The sequence below is a fragment of the Amphiura filiformis genome, chromosome 1 (genome assembly GCF_039555335.1).
Source record: "Amphiura filiformis chromosome 1, Afil_fr2py, whole genome shotgun sequence".
Lineage (NCBI taxonomy): Eukaryota > Metazoa > Echinodermata > Ophiuroidea > Amphilepidida > Amphiuridae > Amphiura > Amphiura filiformis.
In genome coordinates, this window is record NC_092628.1 from 62,445,042 (window position 1) to 62,471,996 (window position 26,955).

The 26,955-nt window shown below is 37.9% G+C and overlaps 1 protein-coding gene across 1 annotated transcript; it reads right to left on the minus strand.

Annotated features, from left to right (window-relative positions):
• Positions 1-1,294: 1,294 nt before the first annotated feature.
• Positions 1,295-25,872, minus strand: LOC140162210 (arylsulfatase B-like). The gene is made up of 11 exons (XM_072185471.1): positions 25,654-25,872; positions 17,200-17,359; positions 13,762-13,921; positions 7,870-7,982; positions 7,172-7,282; positions 6,015-6,140; positions 5,251-5,377; positions 4,224-4,578; positions 3,392-3,543; positions 2,690-3,034; positions 1,295-2,111 (listed from the first exon to the last, which is right to left on the minus strand). Exons 2-11 carry the CDS (start codon positions 17,350-17,352, stop codon positions 1,966-1,968), a joined length of 1,788 nt encoding a protein of 595 aa, XP_072041572.1. The 5' UTR covers positions 17,353-17,359; positions 25,654-25,872; the 3' UTR covers positions 1,295-1,965.
• Positions 25,873-26,955: the final 1,083 nt, after the last annotated feature.

The window sequence follows — 26,955 nt, forward strand, 5'->3', positions numbered from 1 at the left end:
CAATAGGCTATTATATACTATGGTTATAGGCCATTATACTTTTGGTTATATATACCCTCTTGTGTCCTCCCAGCACAATATTGTTATGATTGCAGACCAGTTCATCTCCACTTTTTAATCCCTTGATTTTTGGTTTCTGAACAAAAGAGAAACCAAAACTAATGATTTGAAATGAGGGACTCTGTCGAAATTACGTGCAGAATTTCATATGATCATGAAAATGATGCATATTTTGCCTGGGAAAAAACATGACATCTACAACAATGATTTACCCTTCCCCTCTCCCCATCAATCAATGTTGGAACACATTGGGAAACCGCTCATGAAGACATTGGCATTTCTCAACATTGAACGGAAGAGGGGGGAAAGTTTTCCGTTATTTACACGCAAGCGTTCCAAGACTTTTTTCGATGATTGTAGATCCTTGCCCAATTATCAGAATATTATTGGTACAAGTGATAAAATCATGATTCTGTCTTTCACACACAATTTAAAGATATCAATGCACATCACCTATAATAGGTTGGTTTCATTTATTGCCTTCATTCCCATATTTTGTATTCATATAGAGACAGGTATCATAGACTAGACTACTTATATGACTATTTACTCATGATTAAAGTCATGGTCTCCAAGTCCAGTAATGTTTGTACAACAAAATATCTGGGTTTTTTTCATACTTTTCACTTATATTTAAAAATCAATTAAAGCACCCTATACATATATGTTTCCTTAGATTTCAAAAATATATAACTACACTTTACTTTGTTATATTAACGGTGAATTTCAATTCATTACATAACCAGTGCACTATCTAAAATAAACACTAAATTTAAGAAATAACTAACAACAAAATAAGAAGAATTACCAGATGGGTAACTGATATGCCCTCATAATATGTGGTCAAATATGAAAATGCTTTTGAGCTTTCTGATAACACACAACACTAAGTCAATTTCAATTGACATTAATTAAGTACTGAAAGACACTTTGGTTACACATTGTGTTAGAAAAATATATATTTTGTGCAAAAGATTTGATCTAATTCCAAGATGCATTGCACTGCATGCATAAACAATAACAATTACATCTAGAGTATCATGTTAACCATCACATTGAAGCATGGTAGTTGTCGGAAGCCTTAATTTAAAGCTAATAATTAAAAATATGCCTAACAAAGTAAAGCAAATGATAATAAGGAATTTGTACTGCAATATGTCACATAAAATAAACATTTAACCGACATCACTTGGAAGCTCATTTATGGAGATAACTACCATGTTTTTTGACTACCATGTTTTTTGATATGATGGTTTACACACATAACTGTATCACATTAAAGAAATCATTATATAGCATTCAAGAAGTCTGCAATTTTATTGTAGGCTTCTTGAAAAAGTATTGACCCTTTGCATGGTCATCTCAAAATACGAGATTCTCCCTGCAAAGTGTGAGTTGTGTGTACGTACGCCTGTCAATCATGTGTGTAGGGGTGTGTACGCAGGGAGAACATCATTTTGGTTGCAACATGTTGGATTTGTGCACAGGGTGAATAGACCTGATCTATAAAGTCTAATTGTGATCTCCCTCTTCTTCTCCTCCCTCTGTCGTTCTTGGCTGGGAGTAACACTGGTTCAGTGCTAGATGCGACAAACCATCCCTGCAAATAACAATTACACCCCAATAACCGACTCTGTGGCTGCACACAAGGTAGCACAGTCAGAGGAACTGAGCCAGTTTTTGGCTGGGAGCAGAGAATAAGCAAGGCATGTGTATGCCACATTATACTTTCAACCCAACCCTCTACCTCTGATATAATTTGGGTTTCTTTGGAAGAATTTGACCCCTTCCAAGAGTAGATTATAGCTTAGACAACTAAGAAGAAATCAGATTTAATTCTGATGAATGTTACTCGCTGTTTGCAGAAAATGCCCGTGTTGATTACAAGAACATACTATATTACAGTTATTGTGGTATTGTTAAATTGACCCATGGAACCCAATTACCACCATGTAATTTAGGATCACATTTTGGATCCACTGGTGCATTGCCTGGAGGAACTGCTGTTGCATTCCATGCTTCTATTCTGGCTTTCAACTCCTTCACAATATCTGAAAATAGAAAGAAAATGATGAAGTGACTTTAAAACATGGATTCAGATACATTGACAGTAGTTCTATGTATGTACAGTGCTGCATAATAATATCCTATACATTTTGCACTGATATTGTGATAATGAATATGCTGATTATAATATATGAGGTCTGACAACAGTGATGATGATGATGATGATGATGATGATAATGATGATGATGATGATGATGATGATGATGATGATGATGATGATGATGATGATGATGATGATGATGATGATGCTGATGCTGATGATGATGATGATGATGATGATGATGCAATGATGATGATGATGATGATGACGATGACTACAACCAATGACATTGGCAATAATGATGATGTTGCTGATGAGTGAAAACGAGGAGGCCAGGGGAGGGGACAAGGAATGTTTTGATTGATGAATGATCCTTGCATTCCTGCATAAAATGGTACCTCACATTTCATAAGCACCGCGTATACCGAGGTGAAAGAAATTCAGTAGTGCTGAGGCCCGGGGCTGAGGTGACAAAAATGGGCAAAACATCCTAAACAGTTTGTGGTTGCAGTGAGTGCCTACCTTGATTCCATGGAGCTATATTATAGAATTCACACGGATCATTCCTGATGTTATACAAACATGGCTTCTCTGTTGGTTTACAATTAGTGGTAGCATTAGCTGGTCTTGGAGGACAAGATACTCTTCCTGGTTTCAAAGGAAGTGGGTTGTAATCTGGCAAAATATAAAGTATATTACAATTAGTGGTAGCATTAGCTGGTCTAGGAGGACAAGATACTCTTCCTGGTTTCAAAGGTAGTGGGTTGTAATCTGGCAAAATATAAAGTATATTACAATTAGTGGTAGCATTAGCTGGTCTAGGAGGACAAGATACTCTTCCTGGTTTCAAAGGTAGTGGGTTGTAATCTGGAAAGATATAAGGTAAAGCCTATACATAAATAAGAGTTTACTTGGTGTTGTAGTAACTATTTTATTCAATATTAACTACATCGTATAATTCTGTTACAATAGACCTACCTTTATCACTGCTAACTTCACTTATGGTTCTCCAAGATGCATTTACTTTTGGTGGAAACTGGTCACACCAATATATAAGTTGCTAAATGATACATAATTTACACTGTCAATCTAATCTACTTGCCCAACTATGTACTATACCATCATTCTACCAGTCACTGCATGGTCTTATCATTGATAATGGTCAATACATTACCCTTATCAGCCTAATCCATAACTAACCATTTCACCCAGAGTGTAACCTACCATCAACAGCATGTGTTGCATTGTACCAGCTATCCAACCTGCCATCATAGCTATTGCCTATCACTACCTTGTAGTCGCCTCTGCGTAATGCTGAAAATTTTCTTATTGGATCTATGTTATGCAGGATCTCTTTCCTAGGTGATGTGGTTCCTCTGTAATCAAATTATATGACAGTATAGTGAATTTTTATATGGCATTTCCCTCAAGATTAGATTGTTTAATCCTAACCCGTATTACTCACAGACACATGCACTTGTGTAGCCAGGGAATATGGGGTTCCTTACCCACCATATCTAGTTAGGTCCTATAGTGCTATTATACCCAGATAGATACCGATGACTCTTTCTATATACCCTGGAGATGTAATAAAACAATAGCTCTATGCAAATGTTCTGGATAAGAAAGAAAGAGCTATCCAAGTGGAGCACCGTGGATGCGTGATACATGTGAAGAGAGATTGATAATGAATCCGAATTTTTGAAAATGAGTCAAGATGCAATGATGCACGCTAATGAGAAGCCTGGTGCGAGTCCTCTGGTTGCCAACAAATTGTGACCACAAAGCAAATCTAATCATAAAAATGTAACCCATTCAACAATTGCAGTGGCCAATGGAAAAATTTTGCCCAATTTAATGACTTTTGCAGAGAATCATAGATTTCTAATACCACTTGTTAGTCTTGCCCCATGCAGATATTTGATATTTAAAGTGTGTCTCAGCAGGCTAAAAGTTGTAAATAGTCAAGGTAAATTGACTGAAAATGTAAAAAGGTCATTTCAACATATTTCAACATTTATGTCTGACTAATTAAGCTTATTTAGTATCAACTTACTTTGACAAAGTGTCCCACACGTCATATCCATCCAAGTTTGTTAGTTCGCTAACGTTTCCTCCAGCCAGCCTATACATAGTTGGAAACCAGTCACACACATGCAACATGTCCTCTGATATCCTATTAGGTTTTTCTAACAAAGGACTATGTACAAAACCTGTGCCACGGACACCACCCTCCCAAATGGTATCTTTACTTCCTCGCAATGGCCAATTATTGGCATAATTGTAGTCAAAGGAAGCTGGTGGGCCACCGTTATCAGTGCTAAAGATGATGACAGTGTTATCGTAGAGTCCTGTGTCTATTAGTGTCTGTGTGAGATTTCCTATGGAGTCATCCATTGCGGAGACCATTCCTGAAATTAGATGAAGAAAAGGACAAAATATGAAACAAATTGATGAAATTGAAATCAATTGTAGGAAGCTACCATAGTTTTTAGCACGGTTCTTCAGCAGTCAAAGGGTAAAAGATACAAATTTTCCTCCAAATATACAAGTCTTTAGTTAAAGACATACCGTAAAACCCCGTCTACAAGCATATAGTGTGCTTCTGATGAAAGCTAAATTATTCCAGGCGCCATTATGGAGTTTGAGCAAATAAATTACAGATCCAAGCATATAAAAACAAGTATTATTGTAAGACCAATCTATTGTATTAGTATATATACGCCTGGTTCATTAAAGTTAAGCTTTCATCAAAAACCCTATATATGCTTGTAGACGAGGTTTTACGGTATTGCCTCTATGGGAGACTACATCCATTTCTGGTTGTGACTGCAAGCATTGCTTATACAAATGAAGATTCCTCCTCAATAGTATATGGTCAGTGCAATTACAGAGATGAGTATTTTCCATGTTGTAGCAGAAAAAGGCGTTCAATACAAACTGCATGCACCCAAATACAAAGAGTACAATTGTAAAGGAGTATGATTAGAGAAAATTTCAGATGCACATCATTACCCATATAGGTAAATGAGGCCAATAAATGTATGTAGAATAATTGAAACCAAGCTTGTTTGACCTTATACCTGCAAACACCCGTCTCTTTTCATCCTCTATGGTAGGAAATCTCTGTATATATTTAGCAGGAGCTTGAAGAGGTTGGTCTGGATCTGCACTGTGTACTGCTTGATGTGAAAAGTACATGAACAGAGGCTGGAAACACATAAAAATGGAGTGAATAAGTTTGATGAATACAAATTGATAATATAAAAGTAATGAAAGTTGGGTGTACATACAGCAAAATCATGACAAAAAACCTTAAGACCAGTACATTGGATGAAACTACTGTACATTCAAACATTCACCATAGACTGACTGTAAAATTAGAGTATTACGGCACAAGTGATCCTACCATGGGATTGGTGTGATTTTCATGTTGCTTTAATTTTCATTGACTTTGCGCAACGGCAGTTTTACTCGGCTCACAAAAATAAACACTGAGTCCTTATTAATGGTCACATGCCAGTGATTTTACAGTTGTGGGAAGATACTAAGATGTTGATTCAGTTATCAACTATAGCATTTTGACCAAATACCTCATACTTTTTAATCTAGTAGCATTTTTCAAACTGTATACTTTATTTTGATACACCCTGTGCATACCTGTGATGGATCATGTTGTTGTAATATCCTCTGAGCCTCACTTGTGAAGATTTCTGTTGAGTACTGTCAAATACCTGGCTTATTAATTTTACCATTCTTTTGAAAGTCAAATCCCCAGTAATGACCCTGTTAATATGAATATTATGGGAATCAATAAGCATGCAAACACACAAACAAATATACATACCTGCGATGAATCATGGTTTTGTAGTATCCTCTGAGCCTCACTTGTGAATATTTCTGTTGAGTACTGTCCAAAAACTGGCTTATAAATTTCACCATTCTTATGGAAGTCATATCCCCAGTATATGTCCTGTTAACAATTCAATGCATATGAGGTCTTACTAGACAATCTTCAACAATTGTGCTATTCCAGTTGAAATCATCAATACACCCCCCTATGGAAGACATGACCTCAAAGACCCATTCAGTGATTTCATTGTAAGTGTAAAAAAATTAAGATTGTTTATAAATTGCTTAAAAGTGAAGGACAAGTCATCCAAATTGTCATCTGGTATTTTTGAAATGAAAAATTGGCAAAAAATGAAGAAAACAGCAAGTTGAAGCCCCATTCAAATACACATAGCTAATTTAGATACTGTCAGTATCTAAATTACAGATTCATGTAAAATATCTTATTTTGTCTTAACTACATGGCTTTCGACTGAACCACTAGCAGGCTACGTTATCACATCTATGACAATGACAAAGATCTGAATTTCGATGAATTTTACGATCGTCCGGATGAGCAAATCACTGAATGGGCCTTTAATCTCCCACACAGGGAGTGTAGATTTCATAGATTTCAAATGGAGTCACCCATTCAGGTAGTCCAATTTGAAATTCACACTCCATGTGTATGAGATTAAGGTCATGCCTTCCATAGGGGGTGTTTAAATGATTTCTACTGTAATAGCCCATTTTATATTATAACATCAGAGTGCACATTCTTCTTATTCATTTAAAGGCTTGCACACCAAATAAAACTATATTCTTTCCAAAATACCAATATGATTTGTTCTCTATCTTACTATGGTTCATAATTGCAAGCCATAATGTTAAATGCATTCCGGAGTTGTATACCTGATTATTGGGTACAATAAAAATTACACTCTCATGAGCATAACTGCAGCAAGGTCTCATGTTTTGGCCCAAAACACTATTCATGAACACTATCATCATCAAAATTATATAATTGCACTATAGGCCTTGTTTTTTTGGCCAAATACACTATTTATGAACACTAACCTTAGCACAATATAATTGCACTATTAAAAGCCTTGTGTTTTGGCCAAATTTACTATTTTTTTATATATATTTTTTTTGGTTAAAGTTTTTAATTACCTCTAAGGTTGTGTGGTTAAAATAGTCTTCTTTTCCCATGTAAAATCCATAATGTGTATCAAATCCACGCTCTGTTGGAATATACTCCTTGGCAAAGAATCCCAAATGCCACTGACAAAATATAACAAGAAAATAAATGCAATATACAAAAGTAGGTTTTGTAAGTTTGTATGTTTTATAATATAAATTTCTCCCAAAATCTACATGCACACTTACTTTGGGTAGACAGACAGGATGATATTAAAAACTACAAAAATAAAGAAGCAGAAATTCACCAGATATTAAGGAAATGCTTCAGAATTCAACTACAGCAGCAACTTTTAATTATAACAGATTCTGTTATATCATTGAGTTGAAGAGAAGACTGTTTGTCGGAGACTGGTCAAACTATACTTTTTCTGAATCCTTATGATGAGAGCAATACATTGGTATATGGTTCTAAACAAGATTTTAAAATTAAAAAATTTCACCCCCGTGGCCATTTTGGATTTATGCAAATTAAGCACTGTTCCACTACTTGGACTTTTGATGACTTTTGACATGTTCTTTAATATACTTTTCTGAAATGATTTTCCTTAATTTGACTAGCCTATAAGGGGTATCACCAACTATCACATCAACTTGCATGCCTGTTGAAGTCACACAAAATAACATGCATAATTTTGTATTTTTCAATGCTTCCACAAAGCATTCCTTACCTTCCCTACACAGTGAGTTTGATAACCAAGTGGTTTCAGTCTTTGTGCTATTGTCGTTTCATTCAATGGTAAACCAAAAGGAGAATCACCAATAATCACACCCAATTGCATGCCTGTTAAAGTCACACATAATGAGAAACAAATATATTACAGTCATGTCGAAAATAGATTCTACTAGATATATGAAATCGGTTTTTAATTCCTTTTCTATCTAGATGAGATGAATCTTATCAAAGCTGGCAATATGATATAAGAATGAAACTTAGTCAAAAGTGTGTACAGCAGATTGTTATTGGTGTATAAATTGGTGACACATAATAATTCACAAGAATGATGCCCTCAAGATACTTTTAAGATACTTACCTGTGTGCATTGGATGTCTCCCTGTCATGATGGCACTACGTGTTGGTGTGCATATCGGTGACATGATAATTCATAAGAATGATGCCCTCATAGGCTAGCTTGTAAGATACTTGCCTGTGTGTATTGGATGTCTCCCTGTCATGATGGCACTACGTGTTGGTGTACATATCGGTGACATGATAATTCATAAGAATGATGCCCTCATAGGCTAGCTTGTAAGATACTTGCCTGTGTGTATTGGATGTCTCCCTGTCATGATGGCACCACGTGTTGGTGTACATATCGGTGATGCATAATAATTCATAAGAATGATGCCCTCATAGGTTAGCTTGTACGATACTTGCCTGTGTGTATTGGATGTCTCCCTGTCATGATGGCATTATGTGTTGGTGTACATATCGGTGACACATAATAATTCATAAGAATGATGCCTTCATAGGGTAGCGTAATATACTTGCCTGTGTGTATTGGATGTCTCCCTGTCATGATGGCACTATGTGTTGGTGTACATATCGGTGACACATAATAATTCATAAGAATGATGCCCTCATAGGGTAGCGTAAGATACTTGCCTGTGTGTATTGGATGTCTCCTTGTCATGATGGCACTATGTGTTGGTGTACATATCGGTGACACATAATAATTCATAAGAATGATGCCCTCATAGGGTAGCGTAAGATACTTGCCTGTGTGTATTGGATGTCTCCCTGTCATGATGGCACTATGTGTTGGTGTACATATCGGTGACACATAATAATTCATAAGAATGATGCCCTCATAGGGTAGCGTAAGATACTTGCCTGTGTGTATTGGATGTCTCCTTGTCATGATGGCACTATGTGTTGGTGTACATATCGGTGACACATAATAATTCATAAGAATGATGCCCTCATAGGCTAGCTTGTAAGATACTTTCCTGTGTGTATTGGATGTCTCCCTGTCATGATGGCACTACGTGTTGGTGTACATATTGGTGACATAATAATTCATAAGAATGATGCCTTCATAGGCTAGCTTGTAAGATACTTTCCTGTGTGTATTGGATGTCTCCCTGTCATGATGGCACTATGTGTTGGTGTACATATTGGTGACATAATAATGCATAAGAATGATGCCCTCATAGGCTAGCTTGTAAGATACTTTCCTGTGTGTATTGGATGTCTCCCTGTCATGATGGCACTATGTGTTGGTGTACATATCGGTGACACATAATAATTCATAAGAATGATGCCCTCATAGGCTAGCTTTTAAGATACTTACCTGTGTGCATTGGATGTGTCCCTGTCATGATGGCACTACGTGTTGGTGTGCATATTGGTGACATTATAATTCATAAGAATGATGCCCTCATAGGCTAGCTTGTAAGATACTTGCCTGTGTGTATTGGATGTCTCCCTGTCATGATGGCACTACGTGTTGGTGTACATATCGGTGACATGATAATTCATAAGAATGATGCCCTCATAGGCTAGCTTGTAAGATACTTGCCTGTGTGTATTGGATGTCTCCCTGTCATGATGGCACTACGTGTTGGTGTACATATCGGTGATGCATAATAATTCATAAGAATGATGCCCTCATAGGTTAGCTTGTACGATACTTGCCTGTGTGTATTGGATGTCTCCCTGTCATGATGGCATTATGTGTTGGTGTACATATCGGTGACACATAATAATTCATAAGAATGATGCCTTCATAGGGTAGCGTAAGATACTTGCCTGTGTGTATTGGATGTCTCCTTGTCATGATGGCACTATGTGTTGGTGTACATATCGGTGACACATAATAATTCATAAGAATGATGCCCTCATAGGGTAGCGTAAGATACTTGCCTGTGTGTATTGGATGTCTCCTTGTCATGATGGCACTATGTACTGGTGTACATATCGGTGACACATAATAATTCATAAGAATGATGCCCTCATAGGGTAGCCTAAGATACTTGCCTGTGTGTATTGGATGTCTCCCTGTCATGATGGCACTATGTGTTGGTGTACATATTGGTGACACATAATAATTCATAAGAATGATGCCTTCATAGGCTAGCTTGTAAGATACTTGCCTGTGTGTATTGGATGTCTCCTTGTCATGATGGCACTATGTGTTGGTGTACATATCGGTGACACATAATAATTCATAAGAATGATGCCCTCATAGGGTAGCGTAAGATACTTGCCTGTGTGTATTGGATGTCTCCCTGTCATGATGGCACTATGTGTTGGTGTACATATTGGTGACACATAATAATTCATAAGAATGATGCCTTCATAGGCTAGCTTGTAAGATACTTGCCTGTGTGTATTGGATGTCTCCCTGTCATGATGGCACTATATGTGTTGGTGTACATATTGGTGACACATAATAATTCATAAGAATGATGCCTTAATAGGCTAGCTTGTAAGATACTTACTTGCCTGTGTGTATTGGATGTCTCCCTGTCATGATGGCACTACGTGTTGGTGTACATATCGGTGACACATAATAATTCATAAGAATGATGCCTTCATAGGCTAGCTTGTAAGATACTTTCCTGTGTGTATTGGATGTCTCCTTGTCATGATGGCACTATGTGTTGGTGTACATATTGGTGACATAATAATTCATAAGAATGATGCCCTCATAGGCTAGCTTGTAAGATACTTTCCTGTGTGTATTGGATGTCTCCCTGTCATGATGGCACTATGTGTTGGTGTACATATTGGTGACACATAATAATTCATAAGAATGATGCCCTCATAGGCTAGCTTGTAAGATACTTTCCTGTGTGTATTGGATGTCTCCCTGTCATGATGGCACTACGTGTTGGTGTACATATCGGTGACACATAATAATTCATAAGAATGATGCCCTCATAGGCTAGCTTGTAAGATACTTTCCTGTGTGTATTGGATGTCTCCCTGTCATGATGGCACTACGTGTTGGTGTACATATTGGTGACATAATAATTCATAAGAATGATGCCTTCATAGGCTAGCTTGTAAGATACTTTCCTGTGTGTATTGGATGTCTCCCTGTCATGATGGCACTATGTGTTGGTGTACATATTGGTGACATAATAATTCATAAGAATGATGCCCTCATAGGCTAGCTTGTAAGATACTTTCCTGTGTGTATTGGATGTCTCCCTGTCATGATGGCACTATGTGTTGGTGTACATATCGGTGACACATAATAATTCATAAGAATGATGCCCTCATAGGCTAGCTTGTAAGATACTTTCCTGTGTGTATTGGATGTCTCCCTGTCATGATGGCACTACGTGTTGGTGTACATATTGGTGACATAATAATTCATAAGAATGATGCCTTCATAGGCTAGCTTGTAAGATACTTGCCTGTGTGTATTGGATGTCTGCCTGTCATGATGGCACTATGTGTTGGTGTACATATCGGTGACACATAATAATTCATAAGAATGATGCCTTCATAGGCTAGCTTGTAAGATACTTTCCTGTGTGTATTGGATGTCTCCCTGTCATGATGGCACTACGTGTTGGTGTACATATTGGTGACATAATAATTCATAAGAATGATGCCTTCATAGGCTAGCTTGTAAGATACTTGCCTGTGTGTATTGGATGTCTGCCTGTCATGATGGCACTATGTGTTGGTGTACATATTGCTGACATAATAATTCATAAGAATGATGCCTTCATAGGCTAGCTTGTAAGATACTTTCCTGTGTGTATTGGATGTCTCCTTGTCATGATGGCACTACGTGTTGGTGTACATATCGGTGACATAATAATTCATAAGAATGATGCCCTCATAGGCTAGCTTGTAAGATACTTGCCTGTGTGTATTGGATGTCTCCCTGTCATGATGGCACTATGTGTTGGTGTACATATTGGTGACACATAATAATTCATAAGAATGATGCCCTCATAGACTAGCTTGTAAGATACTTACCTGTGTGTATTGGATGTCTCCCTGTCATGATGGCACTACGTGTTGGTGTACATATTGGTGACATAATAATTCATAAAAATGATGCCTTCATAGGCTAGCTTGTAAGATACTTGCCTGTGTGTATTGGATGTCTGCCTGTCATGATGGCACTATGTGTTGGTGTACATATTGCTGACATAATAATTCATAAGAATGATGCCTTCATAGGCTAGCTTGTAAGATACTTTCCTGTGTGTATTGGATGACTCCCTGTCATGATGGCACTATGTGTTGGTGTACATATCAGTGACATAATAATTCATAAGAATGATGCCCTCATAGGCTAGCTTGTAAGATACTTGCCTGTGTGTATTGGATGTCTGCCTGTCATGATGGCAGTACGTGTTGGTGTACATATTGCTGACACATAATAATTCATAAGAATGATGCCCTCATAGGCTAGCTTGTAAGATACTTGCCTGTGTGTATTGGATGTCTCCCTGTCATGATGGCACTACGTGTTGGTGTACATATCGGTGACACATAATAATTCATAAGAATGATGCCCTCATAGGCTAGCTTTTAAGATACTTGCCTGTGTGTATTGGATGTTTCCCTGTCATGATGGCACTACGTGTTGGTGTACATATCGGTGATGCATAATAATTCATAAGAATGATGCCTTCATAGGCTAGCTTGTAAGATACTTGCCTGTGTGTATTGGATGCCTCCCTGTCATGATGGCACTACGTGTTGGTGTACATATTGCTGACACATAATAATTCATAAGAATGATGCCCTCATAGGCTAGCTTGTAAGATACTTGCCTGTGTGTATTGGATGTCTCCCTGTCATCATGATGGCACTACGTGTTGGTGTACATATCGGTGATGCATAATAATTCATAAGAATGATGCCCTCATATGCTAGCTTGTAAGATACTTACCTGTGTGTATTGGATGTCTCCCTGTCATGATGGCACTACGTGTTGGTGTACATATCGGTGATGCATAATAATTCATAAGAATGATGCCTTCATAGGCTAGCTTTTAAGATACTTGCCTGTGTGTATTGGATGTTTCCCTGTCATGATGGCACTACGTGTTGGTGTACATATCGGTGATGCATAATAATTCATAAGAATGATGCCTTCATAGGCTAGCTTTTAAGATACTTGCCTGTGTGTATTGGATGTATCCCTATCATGATGGCACTACGTGTTGGTGTACATATCGGTGATGCATAATAATTCATAAGAATGATGCCTTCATAGGCTAGCTTTTAAGATACTTGCCTGTGTGTATTGGATGTTTCCCTGTCATGATGGCACTACGTGTTGGTGTACATATCGGTGATGCATAATAATTCATAAGAATGATGCCTTCATAGGCTAGCTTGTAAGATACTTGCCTGTGTGTATTGGATGTCTCCCTGTCATGATGGCACTACGTGTTGGTGTACATATTGGTGACACATAATAATTCATAAGAATGATGCCCTCATAGGCTAGCTTTTAAGATACTTGCCTGTGTGTATTGGATGTCTCCCTGTCATGATGGCACTACGTGTTGGTGTACATATTGGTGACACATAATAATTCATAAGAATGATGCCCTCATAGGCTAGCTTGTAAGATACTTGCCTGTGTGTATTGGATGCCTCCCTGTCATGATGGCACTACGTGTTGGTGTACATATTGGTGACACATAATAATTCATAAGAATTATACCCTCTTGAGCTAGCTTATCAATATTTGGTGTTGGGATCTGGTCTGAGCCATGAAAGCTGACATCGTTCCAACCCTGGATTTAAGCACAAAAAAGGTGTAAGATATTGATACAACAGTACTTCATAATATAAACTGCCCATATCCATTACTGTCAAATGTTGTCAAAGATATTTTTGTAGGCTGGGCCGGATTTACCTTTTTAGGGCCCTGGGCCAGGCCAAAATTTTGAAGGCCCCAAACTCACCATGAGGAAGACATGTGCACCCAAGTGGCCAATGCTTAGTTTAGGTATCGACAGTGGCGGCAGGAGCATTACAATTTAGGGGGAGATGAGCATAGATTTTAGTAGGATATTGTGCATGCAAAAATTTTTAATTTAGCCCAAAATGAAGGTGAATTTTGCTATATAAGTGCGCAAAATTGTGCAATTTTACCCTATTTTGACCAGATTTTGGCCCAAAACATGGGCTAAAAAGGAAGATACAAGGGCAATTTTGGGGCCCCAAAATTTGGGCGCCATGGGCCCGGGCCCATCTGGCCCAATGGTAAATCCAGCCCTGCTTGCAGGTTCTGTGCCAAAACCCCCATATCAGAAAAAAACAACGCACTGAAGGGTCTATTGTTCTATTGTGTCCGATTTGAGCACTGACATATTGGAAAATGTTGCCAATTAATATTCATGAGAGCGTACATTCAACGTCCAGTTATCGAAATTGGGTGACTTGTGTTGGGCAGGTGTGAAATCCATCTGACTGGGTGTTTTAATTACGTAACGCATAAAGGTTTTGGCATCATTGAATGGCTGCCTAGTGCTGTTATATGCTTAGTTTCTATAATAATAATTATTATTTTCTTTATTTTTTCCTTTCTCTGCACTTATTCTTTCTTATGCCTACACTTTAGCAGTGGTGTAGAATTCTTTTTGACATGGGGGTGGGATATTTTTTGTAGGCCTACCGGGTATAGTGAATCCAGTACCTGTACCTTATAAATGCGGGCAAAAATTTTTACCATAAGCTCATTGAAACTCAGCTGGTGAAATATGGGACAAAAGTGGAATAAATTTGCGCGATGCACTAAAGAAATGGCATTTTTGTAGCTAACATGGTCAAATATGAGGTTGATTTCGACAGAAACCCATACACAGGCGTCAACATGGGGGGGGGTGATTGTATGGACCACCCCTTGCAAAATATTGGGGGATTTATCCCCCCGGATCTATACGCCTATGCACTTTAGGGACCTGTCACTCCATCATTCTCCTTCTCGCCCTCTCTCTCTCTCTCCTTCTCTCCCTCTTCCTCTTTTTCTTTTTGTCTCCCTCCCCTCCTTACAATCTCGATCACCCATCCGCTTCTCCTCTTTTCACCCCTCAACCCCTCCTTCACTACCTCAATTGGATATTCGTGATATTAAGAAACCCATTTGAGTTTATTGAACAGGCCTATAACCATAATAACATATAGGCCTACTGCGAAGGAGTTAATTATAGAAAGTGACACAGATAGACTTATACATAGCAGCCATGGCACGTTGTTATGGGTAATCGATTAGCAACTCTATTGAGTTGATTTAAATGAGGTGCCTAAATAAAGCTGGGTGGTAAATAATCGTAATTTCGTGTGCTGGCGAACACTCAGTCACACCCTTGGGTTGAACAAGGACAATAGGTACCTCTCACTGAAGTGGGCGCTTTCACATGACATTCTTTTGATCACTTATTGACAGTAGCCTGCCTGATAAAGCGTTAATACGCTGTCAGGTTAGTTACCGATTTAATGGCGGAAGCCCTTTGTCTTGAACAAAAGGTACCTCTCGATGAATAGCTTGGCAGAACTTCTAATCGGCACAAAGTTACAATGCGTTACATAATCTACTGCGCCTCCACGAATATGATAGCTCCGTGGAAAAAAAAGATAAATGGGTTGGGGTTGCTAACTAATATTGATACTCTGTTTGTGTCTTTTTATTTTTCCAACACCAGGTAGAACCATGTTCCAGTTCTTTAAAGACCCTAGTTCAAGTACACTCCTGATTCTATTTCAGTTGGTGCTGAAATGTTATATGTTTACAGCTACAGGCTGTATCACAAATATGATTGGTATGATCAGTTTGTAGTGATCTCAGACAAGACTGCCGCATTAAAATGCAACATTATGATCCACCTTGTTTATGGTGAAATGTTATATAGGTCATAAAACTATAAATTCTGATCCTTGCAACAGGATCTAATGTTACATTTGGAAGAAGCAGGCTTTTATACTGATGGGTACCAATCAATTTGATATAAGATTTGATCTACCTGCTCTTTAGTTCATTAGAACAATTTTTCTGGCTAGTTAATCAGTTCTCCAAGAACCTATTATATTTTCCCAGGCTAATTTCACCTCGAATTAGATCAGATCATAAAACCATCTGATCATTCAAGATCTTCCTACATCAGACTTAGAAGGTTCATTAAAAATTGGTCCTTAGACCCCATTCACTGGAAGTGGAACTGAATTCAACTTTGTCACTATACATCCAACAGTTTTTGTTAGCATAAACAGTCAGTCAAATTGCGTTTTTCTGCTGATTGCACATTAGAGGTCATTATACACTTTCCCTACTTACGTACAGTGTTAACACCCAATGATTCATATTAATTAATGATGATACTCTGTATATCAAAACAGGGAATACCTGCCATAATTTACAACCAAAGGATGGATCCAAGTGACACAATTGTGTCATACCAGCAAAGGATAAAAGTAAAACAAGGTAAATGTGACATAATATCTAATGCGGGAATGATACAAAAGGTATAAAGGATTTGTGTCATTCCTCTGTTGGATGATGCATCACAATTGTTTTGAATTTAATCCTCTGTAGTCTACCACAATTGAATTTGAGGTCAAAATCAAACTGTGATATTTTTATAGCATAAAATAGGATCCCCATTTGTTCAAAAGCAACTTTTAATTTAACAACAGTTTACAGCAGGCCTGTCGGAACGAATTTTGAAGTGGTGTGGCCTAAATTTGGGGTCTGGGGGTGAGACACCTAGCGGAGTTTTAAGGGGCAGGGCCCCTCATGTGGGTGTAAGGGGGAAAAGCCCCTTTAAAGCCACAGAACTTTTGAAAATGAATATACAATTTTAACAGTAAATTAAACTGCAAAATATGCTATTAAAAATCCTGACACTAGTAAACCAATTAGTCTCAGTAAAAATCAGATTGTTTGTGTCAATTTGTTTATTTTTATCTTTTAGGCTGCAAAATGGTGCGGCAAAGTGGTGCGGCCATGGCTGCACCTGCCGCAGCGGTTCCGACGGGTTTACAGACCTCCGAAAACAAAATTCGACAAACTTACCAAGTCATCAGCTAAAATAAAAATAATATGTGGCTTGGAACTGGCTGCTTCTCTGGTTGCTCGTTGCTTGACTAGCACCATAGGGCTATATATATAAAGCACTATCCCTAGCACCAAGAAAATGAATACCAGTGAAATGCAGTTCTTCATCATGTATGATCTGAAAAAGAGAAATTGTGTGTTAAAGATGGTTGATCTGATTGACTGCCTCATACCACACTTTTTAAGACACTTAACCCCATCAAAATGCAAATTTTGGTATCAGGTGAAAGCTCTTACAAATCAATTTTCTCATAACTCCATTAAGATTTTATGCCTGAAGTATGTTTCAGTTTAATATGCAGTATGAAAAAAATGGCAGTTTGGTGGTATACATGGACATCATGTACATCCTGACCATGCCTATCTGCGAATGTAAAAGGTTTGGTGGCTCTGAAAAGAGCCATTCACTGAAGACTGCCCCTTGTCAACAGAGAACAAGCAGACCTCGCCTATCTGCTAAATATAGGAGATACCAGAATAATGTTGATAACAGCATCAAAAGTTCATCATCTATCAATCAATTCCGCCATGTGTTTAAAAAAAATCTTATGCAAAGTTACTGTTAATTCTTATTGTTTCCGGTTTATACGACCACATTGGATATTTATTTTTATATTATTTATTTGTGTTGTGTACTTCATAAGTTACTATTGTTTATTGTTATTTTTTATATGACAGCTTGTTGCTAGTTATTCATTGATCTGACAATCTGCTGCCATGTCCGATGATGAAAACCAAACAAGGGATCACATACTTTCAGGCCTCTTTTGGCTTTTCCTGTGATTCCTTCACTCTCACATATTGTATTTTGTACATTTATATTATGTATTCTATTATTGTTATATGATGAGTGAAAAAAATGAATGAATGAATGAATGAATAGGAAAGTAACAGGGGTTGTACGAGTGTGTCTAGCTCCAGTAACTGTAACATTATCTTCATTTATCATTCATGCATTTATGTCATGAAGATAGGAGGCATGCTATGCTTTACTCTAACTCTAGCCTCAAGATCTGCACATGATAGTTTATACGCATTCGATGCTAGAGTATGTTGCTATCGTTTCTCGGTCGGTCGGCATTGCAATTTTTTGCCCCGGATGTTATTTATTCATTTAATGTTAAAATTGAGATGAAAGTTATTTTGATGAGTCAACTGTATCTTCTAAATAAATAATTGCAGTTAGTTATTTGTAATGTATGCCGTGGGCGTGAGCATGCTGCCCATACGTCATACAGTCATTGACATGCAGAAAACATTCATTGCTAACAGTAACAGAGAGTGTGGCATTAATTCACGAATAGTATTGTTATTACTATTGTAATAACAGTAGATGTATCGGAAGTTCCAACGCCACATGCTCGGGCACATGCTCACTGAGTGGCTATTGTGTGCAAATTCAAAGCTAGAGTCCTTGAGTAATCCATGTGTCGTCTGCTTGTGGGTAAAAAATTTGCGATCCTAAATCACTGTTTTAAGGTTGGTCTGAACCCTGGAATTATGGAAACTTTCGGGCCTCATAACTGCTAAATTGTTGGTGTAATGTATATAAAAGTATACATATTTAGAATGGCAGACTTGATTAGTTCATCTGTGAGATCAAATTTGGGCCAAAATGCTCATTTTTGGCCCAAAATCCAGGAGCCGTTTTTTTATTTTTTTGAATTTTGACCAACTTCACCAAAAATATTTGAAATGTGTGCAAAAATCAGGCTTTTTATGATTTTTTTTTTTAATTCAGCATTTTTTGACCATTTTTGACCAAATGAGCATTACCCCCAGATGAAATGAGACACATTTTACTCAAAAAGTTTTGCTGGCATATCTGTCAGAGTATCTCCATTTATTTTTAAACCAGAATTGGATTTAACTTCAGCTTATCCAATAAAATACGGACCCAGAGGGTACCGTTATAATACATCAAACTTGGTTTAACTTTTCAAGAGAAAACTTCTCAAGAGAAGTTTACATACATTTATTGAGTCAATCCTTTAATATAAATTCCTTAGAAAAGTGCATATACATTAATCCTACTTTCCTGAAGCCGGAAACATTCAGGAAAGTAATCTGGATATTTGACCTATTTCGTTCAACTTCTCATGCACTATTTCTCAAATTTATTAGTTACAAATTATTACTATTTGTAAACACTTATGCAATTATCTATGGTGATCCAATTATTTTCATATAATTGGATTCAAGATTAAATTTGTGGCCCTGTCCCTTTTTTTATCTCTTCAATTTTTGACTTGGATAGTCTTTATTTTCCCCGTAAATACAGAGTCTGTTCCCATCTACACACAGTGTTGGCTCACCCGTAAGATACGGGGCCCTCCCGGGAATTTCCCGAGCCAATTCCTAAATTACTCACCCGGAAGATACGGAGCCCTCCCGGGAATTTCCCGAGCCAATTCCTAAATTACTCACCCGTAAGATACGGGGCCCTCCCGGTAATTCCCCGAACCCATGCCTACACTACTTACCCGTAAGGTACGGAGCCTCTCCGGAACAAAGTGTGGCCCAACTTCTCACAGAGAAGTTAACCCAACTTAATTCCTTGTATAAGATACGGACCCTCCAGGGAATTTAACCAAAAAAAGTTAACCAAAATTAATTCCTTGTAAGATACATAAATGAAATGCAATGAAGAATGAATGATTGAATGAAAATGAATGAATTGAATAAGGGGCCAACTTCTCAGAGAGAAGTTAACCCAAGTTAATTCCTTGTACAATACATTTTAAATGCATGAAAGAAATGAATGAATGAAAATGAATTAATGAATATGGGGCCCTCCAGGGTATTACCCCAAGCCCTTTTGCACACACGCAAGTGTGGCCCCACTTCTTGTCTCGCAAAGAAGTTAACCCAAATTCCTCGTAAGATACGGGGCCCCCAGGGAATTTCCTCGGCCCTTTTTCACACATGTAAGTGTGGCCCAACTTCTCTTTTCGCATAAGTTAAACCAAATTAATTCCTCGTAAGATACGGGGCCCCCAGGGAATTTCCTCGGCCCTTTTTCACACATGTAAGTGTGGCCCAACTTCTCTTTTCGCATAAGTTAAGGGCTGGGGTATGAACGTTTGGAAAGTATTTATTTTGGGACATTAGAGCACATCAGACATATCGAATTGCATTCTGAATACGAAGAATGTCCTTCTGATATGAAATAATTTTGATTTTTTGAAATTCGCAATTTAATACACATTTTATGGCAAATCATTAAAAATTGAGATTTTTGATATTTAACAGTACTCGAAGTAAACTTGACAAATCTGATGGTTATGTAGGTGGGATGAAAAGCCGACGATCAATTGAAAATTTTGACCTTTCGTATTGGAGATATGGATTTTTTTTTTCCCAAAACACCAAAAAAAATAGGTCTTTTTAGGAAAAAAGCCATATCTTCAATATGAAAGGTCAAAATTTTCAATTGACCGTCGGCTTTTCCTCCCAGCTACATACACTTTAAGAATATATCATTAGATTTATATAATTTACTTCGAGGACTGTTATATATCAAAAATTTGAAAAATATTAAATTTTTATAATTTGTCATAAAATTTGTATTATATTGTGATTTTCAAAAAAGGAAAATTATTTGATATCAGAAAGACATGCTTCGTATTCAGAATGCAATTCGATAGGTCTGAGGTGCTCTCATGTCCCTCAAAAAATACTGTCGAAACGCAATAAACGCTCATTCTAGATCCCTTAACCCAAATTAATTCCTCATAAGATACGGGGCCCTCCGGGGAATTTCCCTGGCCCACACACAAGTGTGGTCCAACTCCGACCTCTTCTTGCAGAGAAGTTAACCCAAATTAATTTCTTGTAGGATACGGGGCCCTCCAGGGTATTCTCAAGCCCTTTCCACACTCGCCAAGTGTGGCCCAACTTCTTAAAGAAGTTAACAGCAATGTATTATTATTAACAGGCAAGCTACAGAAACCTTTTTAAAGGGATGTCCTGAACACCTAGATCTGTTTCCCAAATGTGGCCTAACCTCTCCAAGAGAAGTTAAATGTGAACTTATTGAATCCTCTCCCTTGGTCAGCTTAACCGCCCTCTTCCTGGTAATTTGCCCATGCCCAGAAGCTACCATTAAAACGCAGACTGCATACCCTTTAGGTCTATGTACCTCTATACCCTGTACGATATGGAAGCCTTCCCAGCCAACTACTGCTCTCAAGTGACTGTCTACAAAGGTATTGAATACTGCGATATGACCTAAATTTTTGGGTGTGGTGGGTGGGAAAATTTTCTTCACATTGGAGATCCAACCTTCTCCTTCCTTGACAGATAAAATTGTGCCTATCCCCTGACCAACTGGGAGTGTCAGAAGGTTATTAACCACTTCCCATTGGCTACTTCAAACAATAGACCTTAAACCTCATTGGCCCTTACATAAAGCCATTACTAGGCAACCAATCAATAAATCAATCATATTGATTTGTCCAAGCACAAGCTTTGGACCAGGGTTAGTCTCTTTCACAGGAGGTAAATTTGTTTATTGTATAGATACAATAAACTTTATTTTGCCCCAAATTTGACCTCACAGATGAACTTATCAAGTCTTTGCCATTCTAAATATGTATACTTTTATATACTTTAGACCAACAATTTAGCAGTTATGAGGCCTGAAAGTTTCCATAATTCCAGGGTTCAGATCAACCTTAAAGTCCCAAAATGTCCGTTGTACATTAGCTAAGTTATCCGTAGGTGCTATAACAGTTCCGTCACCTGAAACTTTGCTGCAGGTTCCATAAAAAAGAATCCCATCGCTAATATTATGTATTTAGATGGGACTTACCAAACAAGGTTGAAAAATGCAGGGCGGCCATCACAAATGTGCAGGGAGGTCAAATTACAAATATACACCCAAATTGAAATAAAGATATAAAGAAAAAAAGAAAAAAATTCTCAAAAAGTGGGGCGGCCATGGCATCCCCGGCCGTCCTGCTTGCTACGGCCCTGTTTGGATATCCGCAACCATTTTGATAGGTCTTTTGTCTAATCTCTCTGTTTCAGGCATTTGTAAACAGACAAGGATGATAAATTTGTCATCCTCGCCGAATAGGAAAGTAAAAAATAACAGAGGTTGTACACATGTACACCCACTATTTGTACTACAGTGTGCCTAGTTCCAGCTAACCGTAACTCAGTATCTGGAGGCTGGAGGCATGGCATTAGAACTCTAGCGTCAAATTTGAACACGATAGTTACGCATTCGATGCTAGAGTGCGTTGCTATTATTTTTCTGTCATTCTGTTAATATTGAAATTTGGATGAAAGTTATTTTAATGAGTCAACTGTATGTTTTGAACATACCCTAGAAAGGAAAGATTTGCCTATTTTCGACAGTCTAAAATTATGCTGAAGTGTAACTTTAGCAACATTTTTGATGTGATCGCCTGTCGTGATCGGCTGTGTATACTTCTGAACTTCCATTGCTTTACACAGTGTCATGCTTCAGCGAATCCGACTAGATTTTGAATGCAATGGTCTCTAGCCTAGAATGTGAAGCTATCGGTAGCAAATTCTTGGCTAGACTTCACGAGCAAGGCTAACTTATACTGTATATATGAGATAACAGAAACAGCAGTGTGCCTTTTCCACCTCGTTATAAAAAACATGTTTGATTCAAAACAGCCTCAAGATTCAAAGCAGATTCTGACCGTAATCGCTAAATATTATATTTAATCTTACCTTCCTATCTCTTCTTAATCAAACTGCATGCACCGTATAATTTGACCCATCTATTTCTATAGTTATTGTAGCACGACAAAAACTGCACAATTGATCACACTTGCAGAGCTCTGCAGCAACATGCAACAGCTTGCGTAGTGTGATCAGATGACTATTGTCACAAAGTCAGTCTGAGTCAAGGACAGGGTGACCCAACTAAAACTGAATCAGGTATTTAAAATCTACCATCATGCGCATATTTTGGGGGGTTTGGGGCGCCAGCCCCGAGTAAATAAAAGCAGGGGGCCAAAAACGAAGGGCAAGTGGAAGAAGAAGGGCGGCAAAATGAATTAGTAAAGAAAAAAAGGGCGGAAAAATTTGATTAGTATAAAATTTTTTGAAATAATTGTACTATACATCAAAATGTGTTGCTTTAGGGCGCTATCGCTTATAATCTTTTATTATGCTCTTTTTCAAACGACCGGAAAAAAAATTGGGTCAACATTTTCGGACTTTTGAGGAAGGGCGGCAAAATTGAATTTCCTTCAGCCCCCCGGGGTAGGAGCGGCCAAATTACCAAATTTGTCCCATAACCATAGACTGGAAATAGTGCATAAAGCCACTGTATTTCATTTTATTAACTGTTTTGCTTTTTGCTACTTAACTTTTCTGTAGTGAGCATGCTTTCCTCCCCGAATAAGTGAACCATTTGCAAGGTTCAATAAACGGAACCCCTATTTATCCCCTCCCTCCGCTGACAGATTTTCCCCCTCTATTGTGAAAGGAAGTTCCTATGCCACATGCTCTGGCACACGCTCACTGAGTGAGTAGCCCAAGGTACTTTGATCTAGTTAAGCTTTTTGGAGATATTGGAATTTGGGATTGGGGGTTGCAGCAAGAAAGTGCAGCAATTGTGGTCTTTTGGTGACAGATAACTGTAACATCTAAGCCTTCAGTACAACCTCTTTTCTCCAACCATCTATTATAAATTAATGAATTTGGCAAATTGGTAAAGCTAAAAACTTTTACAATTTACATTATTTTGGAAAACAGACTTTTTCGAGGCAAAGTACAAGGTTGTCCACACCCCAATAAAACATCAAATTTTGTTTTTGTTTATGTTTAGGGTGTCAAATTAAGTTTATTAGTTTCAAAAGCACTGAAAGGGCCTTTCGGACTAATTCACCACCAACTATTCACCTATTGGGTTGCTGTTTAACACCAACACCCACAGATCCTATGTCTGGTCTGATATTGGGTCACTCATACCATTACACAGGAGAAGCTCACATGAGTAATTAACATGTATTATTTATTCAACTAATTTGTTAACAAATTGTTCAAATTTAGTGTTCAAAGGATAACTGTTTTTATGGAGAACCTATTGTCAACAGTAGAGTGTTTGTTTATTAAATTAGTTTAAGTGTTTGATGCTTTTGGGTTGAAGGACCATCCAATTTCACTATTTTGAAGTCTCAAAAATCACCCATATTAATCAGGGTTGCCAAACTGCCATTTGGTAGCCCAAATGGGTGACTTTTGAAGATTTTTCCTGCAACTTTTGACAATTACCTCTCCCATTGAAACAGATGGTTAAAGAAAAATTAGGTGGCTTTTTAGCAATGCAGGTTCAAGTCTGATAAGGCTTAGCATTTTGATGTCTTGAAGGCCTACATTTATTCAATTATAGGGACTGTGCAATAATTAACCCTGCTCAGACCCTGGGAGAGGGTTTGTCTGATATACAGGAGTACTGTTCAAAGATGTACCGGCATAATTAGCATAAGTGGGCGAGACACTGGTGTCACTGGTATCTTATTGAAATACTTCTGATAATCCTTGATCTTGACCATCAACGGACCTGCTCGCATGTCCAACTCCATCTGTAATTTCACTCCTTCAATTTCCACTAACCTAATCCGACGGAGAATTTTCATGTGTACACAGCCCGGGGGGCACTCAACTTAAATTTTGTTGGGGGTGTGCGGCGCGGAGCGCCAAACTTTGGGAACTAAGAACTGATTTTCGGGCAAAATAGGGGCTTGAAGAACTGAAATTAGGGCCAAATTATAGGCTGTTGAGCTAAAAATTTCTAAATTATTTCCAAATTTGAGCTTAAAGAGCTACAATTGTCTGAATTTGAGGCTCAAAGAACTGGAGGAGATCAAAATGTGGGGCTTAAGGAACTGACAGAGAGCCTGAAAAAGGGACCCTTGACCGCCGCACATACCCGTACCACCTTAACATGTGAGTGCCCCCCGGTACACAGGCATTTTTTTTTGCATTTTTGGCACAACCACTCAACCATCAATGTCACTACCAATTTGTGGTGAAATTAAGTGTAGTACCATGCATTTTATTGAAGGCATATATGTGATGCGATCAAGCAAAATCAGTCGGAACTCTGGAATATTAATTTTAAGATATAGCCAAACAAAGGAAATAGTTCCTTTTGTTTCCTCTTCTTTTGGAAACTCTGTTATTGGTTATATCTTTGGAACTAGTTGTTCAATTTTAATGGGGTTTTCTGCAAAATGCAGCTTTGTAAATGCTTTTTACTATCCTATAAGAAACTGAAAATTTAGTATTTTCAAGTTCGGACTGATTTAGCTTTATCGCATCACATATTAGCACTTAAGGTATCAAAATATAAAAGCTCATATTAGCACTTACCAAATATAGGCCTATATATAAACACATTTGAGCACTCTAATAAGTACTTACCAAATATCATACAGAAGGCACTAGGGAAAATCAGCGCCACCGGTATTCCGTTCTATCCCTATCTCGTTCTCTCTCCCTGTCCCTATCACCACGTTCACCCCTGTCACGATATTCTTTGTCATGGCTTCGTTCACGGTACTCTCTACTTCTGGAATGGTCTCGGCGCTCTTTGTGTTGACTGCTTTTTGATTCACGGCTGCGATGTCAGCTACCATCTTCTCGTTCTCTAGAGCTACGTTCTTTATGTGACCTGTTAAAATCAAAATGTATTGGTATCCTCTTAACACAATCTGAGTTTTTCAATTCCATGGATATTCAGAATAGCAATATTTCCTGAATCTAATGTACTCGCTGCAGCCCATTATTTTTTATTCCATAGCCTTACAAGATTTGAAAGGTATGTCCAATACATTTCAACATGAACATAAAATTGCAAATTAGCAACTGTCTTTACAGTTTGTCCACTCTGAAGTACAAAGTGACAATGCGCGCGTACACAACGCATTAACAGTGCGTAGTGCGTCTCTGCTGTAGGTATGCGTGGCTTCAAAGTCGGCACAATGTGTGCGTCCACGTCTGTACTTTGTACTTCAAAGTAGACCGAGTGTATAGTACACCCCTCGCTACGTGTATACATGTTTTCAATGCAAATCATGGATGATTTACAGTATTATGCAAATGCAGATGGTGCACATACAAACCATTGGCATTTTCCATATTATTTTTTTTTTTCATTTTTCACACAGATACTCATGCACATGAAATACAAAACATTAATAAACAACAAGTGATAACCTGCATTGTATACCAGTGGGCATGTAGAGTGACTGCACCTGAAAAGAGACCATGTGCCATCCATGGTTAGACATTAGTACCTGGTTGGAAGTGCCATATCAAACATGTCTCCTTTTTTGGTTGAAGGGTAAAACAAGTGCAAACACACACCCCATAGAAAAACCCTAAAACACACACACACTATAACCCCTGGCCACTATACCCCCTTACCGTGATCCTGATCCATATGACTTGGACTCAATACCGTGCAGGCAATCTTGTAGAAAGCTGACCAGTACTTTACAGCGGTCATCTTGGCCACTTTGGACTGTTTAATGAGTGAGATAGCTGTTACAAGTGTTTTTATAGCACTGGCATAATCACCTGAAAAATTCAATGTAACAAAATACACATGGTGAATACTATTTGTTATTAGGCGAGGTTTGGGGGTGATAAGGACAATTTCCCCAAAATTGTAAAAATTTGTGTTAAATTCGACTGAAAATGTTGAATTCTGGTATATCAATT